Source organism: Papaver somniferum, chromosome 9 (assembly GCF_003573695.1).
Source record: "Papaver somniferum cultivar HN1 chromosome 9, ASM357369v1, whole genome shotgun sequence".
NCBI lineage: Eukaryota > Viridiplantae > Streptophyta > Magnoliopsida > Ranunculales > Papaveraceae > Papaver > Papaver somniferum.
This window is the reverse complement of record NC_039366.1, coordinates 181,303,132-181,320,040: the sequence shown is the minus strand read 5'-3', so window position 1 is coordinate 181,320,040 and position 16,909 is coordinate 181,303,132. Positions and strand designations below refer to the sequence as shown.

General features: G+C 44.4%; 1 protein-coding gene across 1 annotated transcript; it reads left to right on the top strand.

The window, feature by feature from the left end:
• Positions 1-13,401: 13,401 nt before the first annotated feature.
• Positions 13,402-15,526, top strand: LOC113310732. Its single transcript, XM_026559494.1, has 2 exons — positions 13,402-13,599; positions 13,741-15,526. Exon 2 carries the CDS (start codon positions 13,769-13,771, stop codon positions 15,020-15,022), a length of 1,254 nt encoding a protein of 417 aa, XP_026415279.1. The 5' UTR covers positions 13,402-13,599; positions 13,741-13,768; the 3' UTR covers positions 15,023-15,526.
• The last annotated feature ends 1,383 nt before the right edge of the window (positions 15,527-16,909 follow it).

Below are 16,909 nucleotides of genomic sequence, written 5' to 3'. Positions count from 1 at the left end.
CTCTCCTTACCTTCCTGATTTTTCCGATCCCCTTTCCTCTTGGTGGAGACGGGGTATTTATAACGTTAGAATGTGGGACCCATCTCTGAAGGCCGTTGGAACCTTATCTTCTTGTGTCCTTGCGTCTATCACGCAGAGGTCTGCGTTTGCCCCTTGATCCAGCAGATGCATCCTCGCTCGTTCCACAGGTTGATCGACACGTACACTGCTCAGAGTGTTTAATGTGGGTAGTTGAGGGGTCTGCTCATGTCAGACAAGTGTATTCTGCCCCTGTCACGTCCGTGTCAGCTAACTTTCTCTCCACCGTTGATCTTAGCTTCTCTTTTGGGGATGAGATAAAGTAACTCCTCGGGGTTTATTTGGTGTTTCGTAGCGCATCATGTTTTGATGTTTTGGCCTGCATGCTTTCCACGTATCTTTTTATATACACGTGTCTGATAGTGAGATATATGTGTACACAATTTGCCCCTTTTCTTCGGGCTTGAATGTCTAATGGGTGCCTTGAAGAAAAACCATCGTCGCATATTCTTCTCACTCCTAATAACTTCTCCTAGATACTTGGGCACGTCTTTTATTCGTGCATTAACTGCTTATGTAACGGGCACGTTTCCCATTCCTCCATTAATTTCCTTCTCTTTTTTTTCGGGTATATTAAGGAGAGAAAGAAAATTAATTTCATTCTTCCTAAACATTCTCTCAGTTTTCATTCTTTGTTTTTCAGCCCTTAAATTCTCTGTCAGTCTTCATTAAACCTGTGACCTTAAATTCTCTCCACCTTAGCATTAATCACGCCCGCTTCCACTGTTTGTTTCTTCTGCTGCTGTTTTTGCCGGTAAGTTTTTCTTTTCTTTGTTTCCATTGTTTTGCGATGTGTTGATTTGTAAATTCTCTTCTACTGTTGTTCCTTGTTTGCGATGAAGAACTTCTTTTAATGCTTGCACACTAGTTTGCCCCTGTTCTTCATCTTAAATCAAGGAGGCCACTGTTTTGCTTGTATTTGAGTTTTTGAGGGTGTGAATTTTATGGAATTTTGAGCATGTATACTAATTTTAGAGTTTCTGCGTTATCGTGTGTGTATTGCTATTGATGTGGTTTTTTGATCTTTGGTAATGTTTTTGAATGTGTGTAACTTGTTCTTGATTTAATCTTTTCGCAGCCATGTCTGACCGTCCGCGGCTTACTATCAACTCAGATCCTGGTTCTGGCCTATCGAGATCTCCTCCGCGTAGAGAGTCTCAAGATGATGTTCGTCGGAGTCGAGTTTTTCTGGACGAAGGCCTCGTCTTCTAGGGAAGAGATTCCTCCGACAAATCCTTCTGGGTCCCGAAGAGTCTTCGATCGCGCAGCGTCTCGTCCTCGTGATGATAGTAGGAGTACGCAGGCTCCGCCTCGTGCTGTGCTTTTGATGTTACTCCTCTACGTTCGTTAGTGCCCGAGCATCATCTGCCATCCCCTCCAACTTTTAAAGGGAAGAATACGAAGGGTGTAGTTCCGAGGGCTGAATCTTCAAAGAATCCTCCTGTGAAGAGAAAAGCTTCCAAGCGTTCATTAGTTCATCCGGCCCCGCCGAGGAGGATGAGGCTGCCCCCTTGATACGCAGTGTTTCGGTTAGTAAGAAAAAAAGTAACCTTCAAGCATATTGATCTCGAAATATTCAAGGAAAAGCATGAGCTTCAAGCCTCGGGGTTCGTTTCTATGCCCCTGAGGATGATATTACTTATGAGCTTATCTCAAGTATGAGTTCGATAATTTCATTTTTAACGACGGTGGAGCGTTCGAAGCTGGTCTTATGCTGCCGTTGTACAAATCAGGTGATTCCTTCTACTATGACGTGCTCGCTAGTCGTGAAGGCTCTTCCACCAATACTCACAGCCTGTTCCGTATCCCAACTATCGGGGAATTATCTCCGCGCCCTGAAGGAGTGCTATCTGCGGAGTAAGGGGGAGACGTCGATGACTTGCTACGTCCCCAATCCCGCGGAGAAGGAATGGTATACTCCTGAGAATTTCAATAACTCCTTCGGTGATTACGTCAATAGTAGGAACCGCAAGCCGTGGAGTGTCAGCCTTCGGAATCTCGCTGCTCCTCGGGGCGAGATTCGTCTGTTAAATGAGGTCAGCGATGCCAAGCTGAAGTATGTTCCTGGCACGGAGGGGTCTAGTCATCGGAAACTCTTCCCAGCGCGCGAGATCAAGCGCGATCCATGACTACGAGTGGCACGCCACCGTTATCGAAATAGTTGGTCCATGGGCTTACGGTTGGATTCCTGGTCCCCGCGGTTGGCGGCCTACCGAGAGTAGCAAGCCACGCGAGTCTCCTCCTGCTCGTTATGGAGATTTCTGTCCCTGGCGTTTGAACTTTGCGGGTATGAATTTTCCTTATGCCCTTGACGTCGTAGAGGGAGACGAGGAGGAAGGTTCTGGTGCTATACTTCCACCGAAGAATACCTCAACTGCTCAGGTACGCGGATTCTAGCTGCGCTTCTCTTTTAGAAATTCAACTGTCGGGAAAAATAATTCTTTTTGTGGTGTTGGTTTTCAGGTGTTGAAGAAGAAAAAGATTAAGCCGAAGCAGTCTTCTACCATTGTGATGGGCGAGGCTGAGGCCCAAGAAGAAGTTACTAGTCCAGTGAACGAAGAGTTTGCTGAGGATGAGGAGATTACAGATGGGGAGGAACGTACTGGTACTTCCCCTATCAATGTCGAAGAAGAGGTCTTCGTGGTCATGTGGTGATGAAGGAGGAACAAAGCCGTGGTGGCTGATGACGTTGTTATTGGGACATTTCTGTCCCTGCTGGTGATGTCGCGGATACCCTTCCCACCTCTCAAGAATTTTCTTTTGATCGGATGTACTCCACAGGGGAGTTCTTTGACGATGCCTCGATTTTCCCGAGGACTTCTCTTTACTTTCCCCCAATGATAATTGGGATGTTCTTGGTGGTGATGGTAATGGAGACGCTACTGTTGAAGATGGTGGCGCGGAGGAGCATGCTGCGCATGTAGGCGCGGAGGAGCATGCCGACATTTGTGCTGAGGGGCCGTGTCAGAGAAGGGGAAATCGGTCATTGATGCGCCTGCTGGTAATCTTCCACAGTCGCCGACGTCTGAGGGTGAGGACGCCATAATGGATTGGTTCAAGGAAAAGAATCTTCTATTTGTCTCTCATCCCGCCCCTGTTGTTGCTGGGGAAAAGGAATCTACTGCGTATACCCGTCGCATGATGGAGATGTCTTCTAAGGCGCGGGTGTCTGAAGCCTGGGGAAAAAATTTGAGTGTTCCCGAAGCTACCCTTGTGCCGGAGCCTCCTACTTCCGTTGCAGATATGATGGCCATCGCCGACGGGTATCAATATGGCTTTCCGCAGCAGCGTGTCTTGGAGGTAAATTTTCGTACATACTTCTTCGTGACGATCGAATGCTTCGGTGAAATAATGTTTGTCGTCTTGATGTGTAGATGATGAGGAGTGAGCATTGTAACCACGTGCTGTATCAGTTCTTCAAAGCGAAATCTCTGAAGCTCGAGGCTAAGCTTCGTCACAGAGAAAAGGAATTATCTGCGGCTGAGGTGGAAATAGAAGACTGAAGAAAGCCTCAAGGAGAAAGAGAAGCTGGGTGAAGCAGAGGCCGGTCTTCGTTCCGAGCTTGTTGTTGTTCGCGCTGAGTTAGAGCAAACTCGCAGCCAAATTTCAACTTTCACAGGTTTGGTTCTTTTTCCCTCGCAGTATGTCGTCATTCCTCTATTTCTTAGTTGTTCTGTCTGAGTCTCCCCACCCTATCTCCAGTGGGTGGCGTCCCCGAGCTGATATGGCTTCGAAACGAAAGAGCTCGGCAAAAATCTCGTATTAGAGATCTGTTGAGAAAATTAAGAATGAAGCCAAGAAATGGGATGCTCGGGCTGAGGTATGGCGCGCGAGGCATGTTCAGATGGTCGACATGCAAAATCTGTACAACCATGATCGTGCTTTATTTAATGGCACACTGCTGTGGACACGTGATAGTCTGCGGGAAGCCCGTGAGCGTACTTCCTTGCTGGAGTCTAGGATTCAGCTGCTGGAAGAAGAATTACAGAAGGCTCGATCCATTCCTCTTTCAGGGTTAAGGATAGTATGCTCTGTCTTGTCAGAGAAAGAGATGATGCCCGTGCCGAAGTCTGCGCTCTCAGCAATGCTCTTGCCGCGTCCCGTGCCGACGTAGCTCGTCAGGCTGAGTCTGAGAGGAATCTTGAAGTGTGTATGTACAGACTTAGCAAAGGGGTCTCAGAGATAAATAAAGAGGTCGACCACCTTCGTCACATGGATCGATGAAGCAGGTAGAATTAGATGCCTGTCAATTTACTCTCACCAACCTTCAACTAGACTATAAGAAATTATCCGCGGAATATGACCATCTTGATGAAGCGCGAGATGCGGTTGTTAATGAGTATGAAGAGGCTTCGGCTTGTGTCGAAGGTATAATCCTATTTCATCGAGTGTGACCGTGTTTTTTCTGCGCTAACTCCGTGGTGTTGTCTTTTTCAGAGCTCGAGGGACACCTTCGCGTCACAAATGAAAAACTTGAAAAGGCTCAATCTTCCTTAGCGCAGCAGGAAGAACAGACCAATCATTTCAAGAATTTAGCGGCAACCCGCGAGGAGGCCGTTGGTGCTGCTTCTAGAGAAGTGAATCGGCTATCTTCGTTATTATCCCAAGCCCAACAGCGGACAACAGTTATTAAGCACAAGGCTCGTTGTCAATTGGCTGAGGAGACGAACAAGATGCTGGAGAGGATAGAACTTGGCCTAAAGAACGAGCATGGTCTCGTGAAGAACTATCCTCGTCGTCCAGTTCCTTCTGCCTTGCCTGGATCCTCGGGACCCTCTTCTGGTGGGAGCGTCCCTTCAAGTCTTCGGAATAATCCTGCCGATGGGGCAGTAATCTAGGCAGAGACCGCAGCATTTTGTAGAGACCACGGCATGGATCCTTACATTTTGTAATCATCCTTTATGAAATGGATCCTTTTCTTGATATACCTGCAATGTTGGTTTGTTTTTATTTTAAGCATTTGTGAAAAAACTAAATAAATTTTTTTTAAGTGTTTGGGTGCGATACTGAAGGAAGGTACCTTCGTGATTGTCTTGAGACCTGTCACCCCGCTGGCGAATCCTGGGCCAGAGGATTCCCAGATGGTGGGGGCCGGGGCAACGTTCTAGGATATGGGATTAAAATATTTACACACCCATTCCGTTGACCCGTTGCCTTAAGATTGGTTGGGTATCTCTTTCTGCTGGGTGCCTTCCCCCTGGTCTTACACTTATGGACACTGATGGGGGAGCCCTGAGAGATTGTAGATTAACTAATTTCCCCAATATTGTCGATAGATTCCGCTGACTTGATAATTTGAAAGCTTGTTTGATTGATAGGTTGAGGCCTGCAATTCCTCTTCCAGAGACAGAAACATGTGGAGCGGTCAGGCTCCCTTCTTCTTCTGGTACACTCCAAGCAGATTCAAGTCTGCGTTGCTCCTATGGGAAGTATGGTTTGAGCCACTTAGCATTTCAAGGATGCCGGAGGACCTCGCCTTTTAGATTACGAAGGTAGTAGGAACCGTTACCCGCAACGTCGTGTATTATAAAAGGTCCTCCCCACGTAGGTGCTGATTTTCCCCATCTCTTTTCTTGCTGATACCGTGGGATTGTTCTCAACACATACTGCGCCTCTACAAAATTCCGAAGCTTTACCTTTTTGTTGTACTCCCTTGCTAGTCTTCGTTGATAATTTTCCATCTTTTGTAATGCTACTTCCCTTCTTCCTTCCAAGTCGTCCAACCTTTCTAACATCATATCTGTTGTGAGGTTTTTCTCCCAAGCTTCGGTCTTCGTGGTTGGCATGAGGATTTCCGTAGGGATGACTGCTTCAGCTCCATAAGTTAGAAGAAACGGGGATTCCCCGGTGGCGGATCTTCGTGTTGTCTTGTATGCCCATAACACATTGTGCAGTTGTTCGCACCATCTTCCCTTATGCTCGTCTAATTTTTTTTTGAGTATAAGGGCGAGGGTCTTGTTGGTAGCTTCCGCTTGTCCGTTGCTTTGAGGGTATATGGGGGTGGACTTGTTCTTTCTTATTTTGAAAGTATCGAAGAGCATGTCTATATTTTTCCCCTGTAATTGCTTGCCATTATCAGATACAATTTCAGCGGGTATACCAAATCTGCAAATGATGTTCTGGAATATGAAAGTAAACACATCCGCGTCTCTGATCCTGGCCAAGGCCTTAGCCTCCACCCATTTACTGAAGTAGTCCGTGGCTACTATCAAAAATCGTCTTTTCCCTGATCCTTCGATGAAAGGCCCGACGATGTCTACGCCCCATTTTGCAAATGGCCACGGGCTATCGACGGAGTTTAACATTGTCGCCGGCGCGTGGATCTTTTTTGCGAAGCGCTGACATTCTTCACATCGTCGGGACATCCTCGCGGCATCATGTATCATTGTCGGCCAGTAATATCCTTGCGTTTTTGCTTTGTCAGCTAGTGATCTCATGCCGCTATGATTCCCCGCGTCACCATAATGGATATCATTTAGAATTCGATGCCCCTCTTTCCGGGACAAGCAACGTAGTAATGGTCCAAGGAAGGATTTCTCGACAGGACCCCATCCCGAAGATCATATCTTCCCACTTTGGAGAGTATCTTCCTAGCTTGTTTCTGATCCGCAGGTAAGCTTCCTTTTTCGAGAAAGGCATGGATCGTCACTCTCCAGTCATCTTCGTTGCTGAAGTATTCGTCTTGATTTGCTCTTGACAGGATATCCTCTTCGTCAAAGTCATTATGGATGTCTTCTCCTACCTGGTCTTCGATATTTTCTTCCACTGTATCTTGATTGGTAGCAAAGGAGAATTGAGATGCAATCGAAGGCTCGTATACCCTTGCTATTTTAATAGCTTTGACATTTTTATCCCTCAGCATGGATGATATATATGCTAGGGCATCCGCGTGCCTGAGGTCCCTTCTGTATAAGTGCCGGAACTTAATGTTCGGGATTTGTGATGCCAATGTTTGGACCAAGGCCATGTAAGCTGAGAGGGTGTCATCGTACACATTATACTTGAGCCCTATTTGCCGTATGACAAGCTGCGAATCACTTGTCAGCCTTACATCGGTTACCCCCATCTCTATTATTATACGGAGGGCATGTACGACAGCTTCGTATTCAACAATGTTGTTGGTATGCTCTTTGAATTCCAATCTAAGTGCCTGTATAATCCTTTCTCCAGTTGGGGTGATAATGACAATGCCTATTCCTGCTCCTTCCTTATTTTTGATCCGTCGACGAAGACTTCCCATTGTCTTTGACTCGCAGGTTCGAGGATATCCATTGGATCCTTGTTTTCTTCCTCGGCTTCTGGTATTCCCTTAATCTCTTCGTCGTTGTCAAGGGGGAGGTCTGCTAAGAAATCCGCCAGAACTTGGGACTTCCGAGAATGTTGAATTTCATGAATGATGTTGAATTGGTCCAGATGGGTGTTCCATTTGGCTATTCGGCCCACTTTTCCCGTGCTTTTGAGGACTGCTTCCAATGGTGCTTTGCATGGGACCCTGACGAGGTGAGTTAGGAAGTAGGTTCTCAGTTTTTGGGTAGCCCATACCAGTGCGAGGATGAGTTGTTCAATCTTAGTATAGTTTCTTTCCGCAGAATTGAGGGTCTTGCTGACGTAATAGATAGGTTGTTCTATCTTTGTATTGGTTTTGACTAATACCGCGCTGACTGCGTCCTCTGTTGCTGCTATGTACAGTGCCAAAACCTCGTCAGGGTCTGGCTTCTGCAGGATCGGGATTGAGGCTAGGTGTTCTTTGATTTTTTGGAATGCTTCCTCGCATTCACGGTCCATTCGAACCTGCTCCCTTTTTTGAGAATATTGAAGAAATGTTTGCATTTGTCCGAAGTCGGCAATAAATCTGCCCAACGCTGCTATGGATCCATTGAGTTCTGTACTTCCTTTAAATTCTTTGGGGACGATCTCTACTATGGCTTGAATCTTTGCTGGGTCTACCTCGATGCCCCTTTTTGTTACCAGATACCCGAGGAATTCCCCGAGGTGACACCGAAAGTACATTTCTCCGGATTCACTTTCATGTGATGTTTCTCATTGCTTCGAAGATATTTCAGGTCCTGGTGGTGATCTTTGCAGCTTGCTTTTGACGAGCATGTCGTCAACGTAGACTTCTAGGGTTCCTCCAATCCATGGCTTGAAGATAGCATCGACCATCCTTTGGTATGTTGCCCCTGCGTTTCGAAGTCCGAAAGGCATTCTAGTGTAGCAATAAAGGCCATGTGGGGTAGAACGCTGTGTGTGGCTGATCTTCTTCTGCCAGGGCTACTTGGTTGTAGCCAGAATGTCCATCCATGAATGACAGTTCTTCATATCCTTCTACTACTGCTTCTACCAGCTGGTCTATGCTCGGCAGGGGATAGCTGTCCTTTGGACATGCCTTGTTGAGATTAGTAAAGTCGATGCATATTCTAACCCCTCCATTTTTCTTAGGAACAATGACCATGTTGGAGATCCAGGTAGGATACTTGACTTCCTTGATAAATCCTGCGTCTAGTAGTTTCCGAAGTTCTGTTTCTACTGCCTCATGATACTCTGGAGCTACTTTTCGTATTTTCTGCCTGAACGGGGGCGTGCCCGGTTTGATGCGTAGTCATGTTGGATTACTTTTGGGTCAATCCCCGGCATATCTCCTAGCTTCCAGGCGAACACATCCGCGTATTCCTTAAGTAATTTGGTTAAGGAATGTTCCTTCCTTCGTCCATTATGGTCCCGATTTTGATCATCTTCGGGTTTTCTTCCGTTCCTATGTTGATTTCCTTTACGGGCTCCACTGGTGTGAACACAGGCTTCGGGTTTCCGAGGACTGGGACGTTCTTTAATTGCTATTTAGCGTGTTTTCTTTCGCTGGTTGTTGAAGTACTTGTTTCTGTGCTTAGGACATTATCATCTTTCGTCAAGCCCTTCCTGTAGTTTCCTTGAGGAACAGGTCTATGGCCTTCTCTTTCGCGGTTTCTTGATTTTTTACTCTTCGGATTTTTCGCTGCTCTTCTTGCTTTGTTGATATGATCCTGAGTGGCCTGGCACTCTCGCGTAGTGATCCGATCTCCCTTGATTTCCATTACTCCCCTCAGGTGTTGGAAATCTGAGATATTGGTGGTATGTTGCCGCAACTCCTTTGAGCTTTGTATCCATTTTCGTCCAATAATGCGTTGTAGGGGGAAGGGGTGTCCACCACACTGAATCGGGTTTCCAGTTTCATGGGCCCTGCGTTAACCTGCAACACGATGTCTCCCAAGGGCTTCGTGGCTGCTCCATTGAATCCGTAGATGGTGTGATAAGAGGTCATTAACTGTTCATCATGGAGCTTCATCCGTTTGAATGCATCGTAAAATAGGACGTTTACGGAGCTTCCCCCGTCTATGAGGATCTTTTTGAGGTTACATCCAGCTACTGGTAGTGTTAGGACCAAGGGATCGTTATGGTCTTCCATATCTTCTTCGATATCCTCGGCATCGAAGATGATAGGAGATTCCATCCATTCTTCGTGTTCGTCCACCACTATCCCATCGACCTTATATAATTCGCAGCGGTCTTCGAATTGCTTCCGTAACCTCTTTCCAATCTATCTGCGCTGTAAGTGAGGGTCCTGTGGCTTCAGAACACGAGATGGTGTTGATTGTTCGGTTTCCTTCCGGAAGTTGGACTGGTTTGGTTCGCTTGGATCTGTCCTCGGTAACATCCTTTCGTACGTAATGTTTGAGCTCTCCCGCATCAATTAATTTTTGGATCATTATTTTAAGGTTCTTGCACTTTTCGGTCTGGTGTCCGTTGAAACAATATTCACAGTAATCTTTAGACTTCTCGGATCTCGGGGGCTGCTTTCCCTTAGACCATGGCCACTCCAAGTTTTCCCTCCCTTTGATCTCTCGTAGGATACGAGCATAGCTAGCGTTGAGTTTCGTGTAAACTTGATCTTCGAATTTTCGGTCACCTGTCTTCGTTCATCCCTTCGTTCCTTCCTATCTTCGTGAGGTCTCTCCCTGAGCAACTCCTTTTGGCCCCATTGGTTTGTTCCGCTGAATTGGTGCGGTGAGACCTCTGCGGATATGCCCTCGGGTTTTCCCGTTGAATTTCTTCAAGTCGAGCGTGCTTTTCGATAATTATTCGAAGATCTCCCTGTCTTAGGCACGCTCCCATGAATTTCAACAAATAGGGGACTCATTCGGTCTAAGCCCCATTTGTAGCAATTGATGCTTACCACTGGGTCCACGCTCCCTATGGCTTGGCAGATCTTGTGCCATCTGTTAGTGTACTCCCTCGTGGTTTCCTTGTAGCCAATCGCTAGTGAAAAGAGCTTATCCATTCCGGTGTTTACAGTCTTGTTGTACATGTACGTTCTTAAGAATTTCTCTGCGAGTTGGTCGTATGAGTGGATGGAGTTTGGTGGCAGATTATCGAACCATGATAACGCCGATCCCTTCAGGCTTGACGGGAAGTATCTGCAGAGTACGGCGTCGTTCTGACCCCATCTAGCTAAGACACGGTTGTAGTACCGAATATGTGCAGCAGGGTCGCTGGATCCATCATAGCATTCGAACGTTGGGACAGGGCATTTCAGTGGAATAGGGGTGTTGGCCAAGCGATGAGTTAAGGGCGTGGAGTTAGCTTCTCTCATGACCTCTTCTAACCTCCCCCCGCCTTGTTTATTTTTTAATTGCCTGATCTCGGCCATCATCTCATCTCGTAGTTCTTCCATTGCGCGGTGGTGCCCTAAATTCTCTCGTTACCGTCTGACTCTCCATCGTCATAATCCGGGTCGGATACGCTACTTCCCCTTGTCGCGTCTTCATTAGCCGCTATGACGACTCTACAGTCTCGGTTTGGCTCTGGTGCTTTGGAGTTTGCTTCATCAAGTTGTTGGCTGGTCTTCGTGCTTAGAGCAATCCGCTCCTTTAAATCTTGATTTTCTCTGGCCAACAGGGCTACAGCTCTGCGTAAACCTGCTGGCTCTTCTTCAGTTCCTCAAGCTCAGCCATCAGTCGGTGTGATTGGTTGGACCCCTGATTGGGAGTCCCAGCGCGTGCTACTACACCATGGTGCCGCCCTCCTCCATGGTCTGCACTAAAGGTGGCAGGGGTTCAGCTTCGGTTGCTGGCATTTCCAAATTGGGGTGAGTGCCCCTCTGCGGTGCTAGAGCCGCCGGTATGGTTTGATTTTGATCATTTGTTGGTGGCATTCCAAAAGTTAGAAGGTGCACGGGTTGGAATGTTCTGGATTCATCCACCCTTTCTCTTGGTTGATTAAGTTGATTCATGGCGCAAGTATTGCTAGCCTCTGCAGCCTTCGGGACTACCGCAGCCGCACCGTACTTTGTCGCGCTGCTCTGAGAGCCGCCGCTGCAACTGAATTAGCGTTCATAGGTGAAGTGATTTCCGCAGTATCTTGCCTTTGACTGGTCATTTTAGCTTTATCTCCTTTCTGCTTGCTTCGGGTGATGACCGGGGTTGTCCTGGGTGTTTCTTTTGACAAAGCTTTGGATTTTCCTGCTTCCTGCGTCTTTTCCATCACGTGTCCTTTTGTTGACAATGAAATCTCGCAGAAACTCGCCTTCTTTACTCACAATACGTTCTTTCTCTGCCATAAGGCATTTCAAACAAAAAACGGGAATATCCGCGTGAAGCGGGTTAGTTGGCGAAATACATTCTTCCAGGAGAGGATTAATACACGCAAGTTACAATACACGGGTTAAAGTTTTATTAAAGGAGATCCTTAGTATAAAAACTACGAAAACCCCCAGAAGACGGGTTCGCACGAGATCTAAAGAAAATCGTAAATCCGCGGATTAGAACAATAAATCTTATCGAAGATAAAAGGTGGGTTTTTGAATACAATACAGTTAACAAATGATCTATACGGTCCGAGCTGATAAATCAGAGCAATCATATGCCAATTTAAAATGAAATCACAGGACAAGATAAATCTTTTACCGGGACGAAGTCCCTGTTTCTAGCGCCAAATTGTGAACACAAAACCAAGGGATCCGAATGCTCACAATCAATCATCATCATCTAAAGAGATTTGTGACGATGATATCCTAGTGTTAATTCCTTGGCTCAAAACCTTCGGGTTTATCATAGCCTCATCTAACAACTCCATGCGAGGCGTTTGCGCACGGGATATAAATACAAACAAAGAAAGCAAAACGTATAAGTAAAGATCCATGGGGTTAAATAAATATAAAGTGCTGAAATGTAAACAAGACCAAGGTTTACGTGGTTCAGCACTAAGGCCTACGTCCACGGGGTTTGTTGTTTTACTATATTCTTCACGGTTACACGAATAGTCGAATGACTTTTGGGTTTACATGTTTCTCTCTTCTAAATGATTAACTTACACTTGCAATCTCTCTCTCTCTCTCTCTCTCCTTCCCTTCCTGATTTTTCCGATCCCCTTTCCTCTTGGTGGAGACGGGGTATTTATAAGGTTAGAATGTGGGACCCATCTCTGAAGGCCGTTGGAACCTTATCTTCTTGTGTCCTTGCGTCTATCACGCAGAGGTCTGCGTTTGCCCCTTGATCCCGCAGATGCATCCTCGCTCGTTCCACAGGTTGATCGACACGTACACTGCTCAGAGTGTTTAATGTGGGTAGTTGAGGGGTCTGCTCGTGTCAGACAAGTGTCTTCTGCCCCTGTCACGTCCGTGTCAGATAACTTTCTCTCCACCGTTGATCTTAGCTTCTCTTTTGGGATGAGATAAAGTAACTCCTCGGGGTTTATTTGGTGTTTCGTAGCGCATCATGTTTTGATGTTTTGGCATGCATGCTTTCCACGTATCTTTTTATATACACGTGTCTGATAGTGAGATATATGTGTACACAATAGTAAGTAAAGAAAATTTTATTGAAGAAAAAGAAGAGAAGAGAAGGAAGGGGAGGTGTGAAAGTGAATGAGCGGGATGGTGGGGTATCTATAGGCGCTGCAGTCGACCGTTGGCAGTACTAATCCGACTGTTGACAATATAATTAATATTGAGCGATATAATGAATATATCTAACTATATATATGTTAATAATGTCGCTCAGTTGCTTTTCTATATTGACACGACTCGGTTGTCATGACAACTGCTATGTCAAACAAGGCTTTTTAACGTTGTGCATGGGAATAGGCCTAAAGTTTTAAGCTAAATGATATAGTGCTGTTGCTTCTTCACCCACGTTAAATGCCCTGCAAAAACTAACTGATGGCAACCAACAATTTTTCTGTAACGTGTCACGGGCATTTTGTATCCACGTGGCAGTGTACTGATTTCACATCATGAAAGAAAATAATAAAAGTAAAATAAAGAGAGAGAGAGACTGAATAATAAGCAGCAGCTCTGCTAAACTAAACAAAACAAGGAGATTTTTTTAAGTTAAAAGACACCTGCCATTGAAAAGAAATTCCCATACAATAAATATCCAAAAGAATCTAAAACATGATATATGGTGGTGGTGGTGGTGGTGAGAAAACAAACCAATACCAATGAAACCCTAAATTTGATCCCAAATCTACACCCGACGGATCATTTTTCAGGTAAGTTTTTCATTTTGATTTCATTTTTTCCGGTTTTCCATTACTTGATTACAGATTTTGAATAAATAAACAAAAAAAGGGTTTCATTTTTGGGTATTGATTGAGTTTTCTTTTTTTGTACTGAAAATTCTTTTCATTTAGGGTTTGTTTGGGGATATTCATTAGTCAAATGGAGAATAATGAAAGAGAAAATTCGACAGATTTTGATCTAAATCTTGATACATTTGAATTACCAGCTGAACTTGAAGATAATTTGTATTATTCATTAAGAGGTGGACATAATCCAATCCAAGGAGTATCTCCTAGACCTAGGAATCGATGGAGAAGGAGAAGACCAAGTATTACTTCTTCTGAAACTAGAAATTTTTCATTGGATTTCATTGTAAACCCTAGTTCTGCTAGTGAGAGAGTGTCTCAAGTTGGTGAAGGAAGTTTAGGTGTTACTGACACTGATGAGAGAACAGCTGAGAGCAGTAAAGCAGGGAAAGGTCTTGCTGTTGATCTTTTGGGTAATGAATTGAATAAGGATGAGGATAAGGAGAAGAATAATGAGGATGGAATGAGTTTCTTTGATTGTAATATATGTTTCGGAATGGCGAATGAGCCAGTTATTACCTTTTGCGGTCATTTGTTTTGTTGGCCATGTTTATATCAATGGCTTCATGTTTATTCTAAGGTTAAATTATGCCCTGTGTGTCAGACAGAACTTACTGATGCCAATATAACCCCAATTTATGGACGTGGAAATAATGTAGAAGATTCAAAGATGAAACAGAAAGTGGGTGTTCCTCCTAGGCCTCAAGCTCGACGTGTCGAAAGCTTTAGACAGAGTATTCAAAGAGCTGTTTCTTCTTCTTTTCAAATTGAGGAAATGATTCAGAGAATTGGTCGGAGATTTGATGTTGCAAGGGGTAGAACACCTCCACAAGATGTTGGTGGTTCTCTTGAATTGATCGATAGAGCTGATTTTCTTGCTAATCAAATTCTTGCATCAGGTGGCATTCACCGAGAAGGTTATAGAAGGAATATACTTCTAGAACAAAGTCTTTTGGAAGCACAGGACGATGTTGTAGATGTGGTTAGCTCTGAGGCCGAGGGTACCAATCCTAGACCTCCTCTATCACCTCCCTCGCGGCATTCGCAGACGGCTGCTTCAGTTGTTCGTCTTTCATCAGCATTAAGTTCTCATGAAAGAGTGTTTCATTCTTTCCTTCTTAATCAGCACATGAGAAGGCACCATGCCCGTTCTCCACCTTTGGAGAATCGGAGTTCTCTTTCAAGCATTTCTTCCGCACTAGTACAGAGAGGGGGTGGGGATGCAGAGATTGATTTGGTAGTGCCGGTGTCTTCTTCTGATGCTTCAAGGGCATCCATTGTGGACACCGAACTTTTTCGTGCAATAAGAAGGAGAAGATTAAACTGATCCACTGTCTAATGGGGAAAAGGGATTCCCTTTTCAGTATTACTTCCTCAAAGTACAGATAGTGGATGCGGCCGCAGTGATTGATTTGGTATTGCCCGAGTCTTATCTGATGCTTCAAAGGCTTCATGCGTGGCCAGTGAAAATGTTCGTGCATAAAGAAGGAGCAGATCAAACTGCTATGGTCCTAAGATTATTTCCAGGTATCGCTGTTATTTATTGCTTCAAATTAAGGTGGATTAACCTACATGTTAGCGAGAAGTCATGTGAGTTCCAACATCTCATATGGGAATATTTCTCTTCGATCAGCCATGTATTTCAGAGATTATGTTTCCGTATACTGATGTATCGACTTTTTCTGCTCTGTTAAAGTGCCTATCAACAGCTTGTTCATGTTCTTTGCTTAGCACTATTGGTTACCAAATGATGGGTGAGTCTTGTACATTTCCCTGCAACTTTCATATGTAATGTTTCTTTTCTCTTTCAGTAATGCACTTATTCATTGAACCATTGGTGTTTCACTTACAAATATTTTTGGCCTCATTCTGCATTTAGTTTCCATGGGCATCTTTAAGGTATTTATGGGGACATCGTTACGGTATTTAAACTGATAATTGATTTTCTTGCTTAGAAGTTTTAGACCAATTGAATTCAGGGGTTGGCGCTGGCAAACTTTTGGTTCATTCCAAACAAAAATAAGAATGAATCTGTTCAAAGGGCTATTATGTTTTTCCTTTCCCTGGAACCTTCTCATATTCCGTCATCCACTCCTAGGACATTAAGCAGAGGTAGAAACATAACAAGAAGTTTTTCTCAAGTTTGGTTGAGTTGCAAATACATGTTGTAGACTTCGTCCGTAGGTCATCATCATCTTCTTGTCAATGCTAATCTTTCGATCAGTTAACAGACTTAACAGAGACGCTTACTGCCAACAGTTTCTAGTCCAGTGCTGATGTTGTTGTTTCCCTTTAATAACCACATCAAGCAACATGCTCTGCCTTCTAGCATATTGAGCTTCCATATGGCATATTAGTGGCTTGTAAGAGCTGAGAAAATATGGCTTACATGGCCATATTAATGGCAGTTTCGTTTTCCATCCATAACAGTGCTTATATGGCTTATTAATATAATGTGCAGTGTTCTAAATTTTATTGATCTAGATTCTTCTTATTATATTTTGTTTTTCCAAGAACATTCATTTGCTCTCAAGTTTATTCCTGGTGAAGAATGCTGAGAAAATATGTAGTGGGTTCGTTTTTATCTGGATTTTCTCTGCTTTGCTTTCTTGGTTATTACTTTTCCGAAGTATGAATGACCTGATAGATTACAGTTTGGAATGTCAAAATGAGTTTTCTGCTCGGGTAAAATATACATGACATTGAGAGAACATTTTAGTGATACTTCATGACCTGTTGAGCTTCATAGACGTAACATTTCTGTCAATATCCCTTGGAGAGACGGACGGAATAAACTTATTAGTTGTAGTTGATCGAGTCTTGCGAACTCTTTTCGGCTCTGTTATAGAATTTTGGTTTGTGCAACACTCCGTGAGGTGGTTTAGGGGGGTGTTAACTTAAAATGCACTTTTTATTTTACCCTCCTGCCCAATAAATTATGATACAGCTCCTTTCTTTCAGTAAAAATAGATTTTCATTTTCAATCTCCATTGGCATATGATTTAGTGGGGTGAGTTTCTTCTCTACCTTCACCGGCATAGGATACAATGAATGTAAGAACTAGTATGCTGTATGCATGCCTGCTTTATTTAGTAACTCAATCTTCGAAGGAGCCAATTTGCCTTGAAATTTTTCAGTGATATAGTCCCATGTATCAGTCGAGTTACAATGGGCCCAAATTGGCATGCCTAAATGTTTTAGTGGTAGCTTTCGC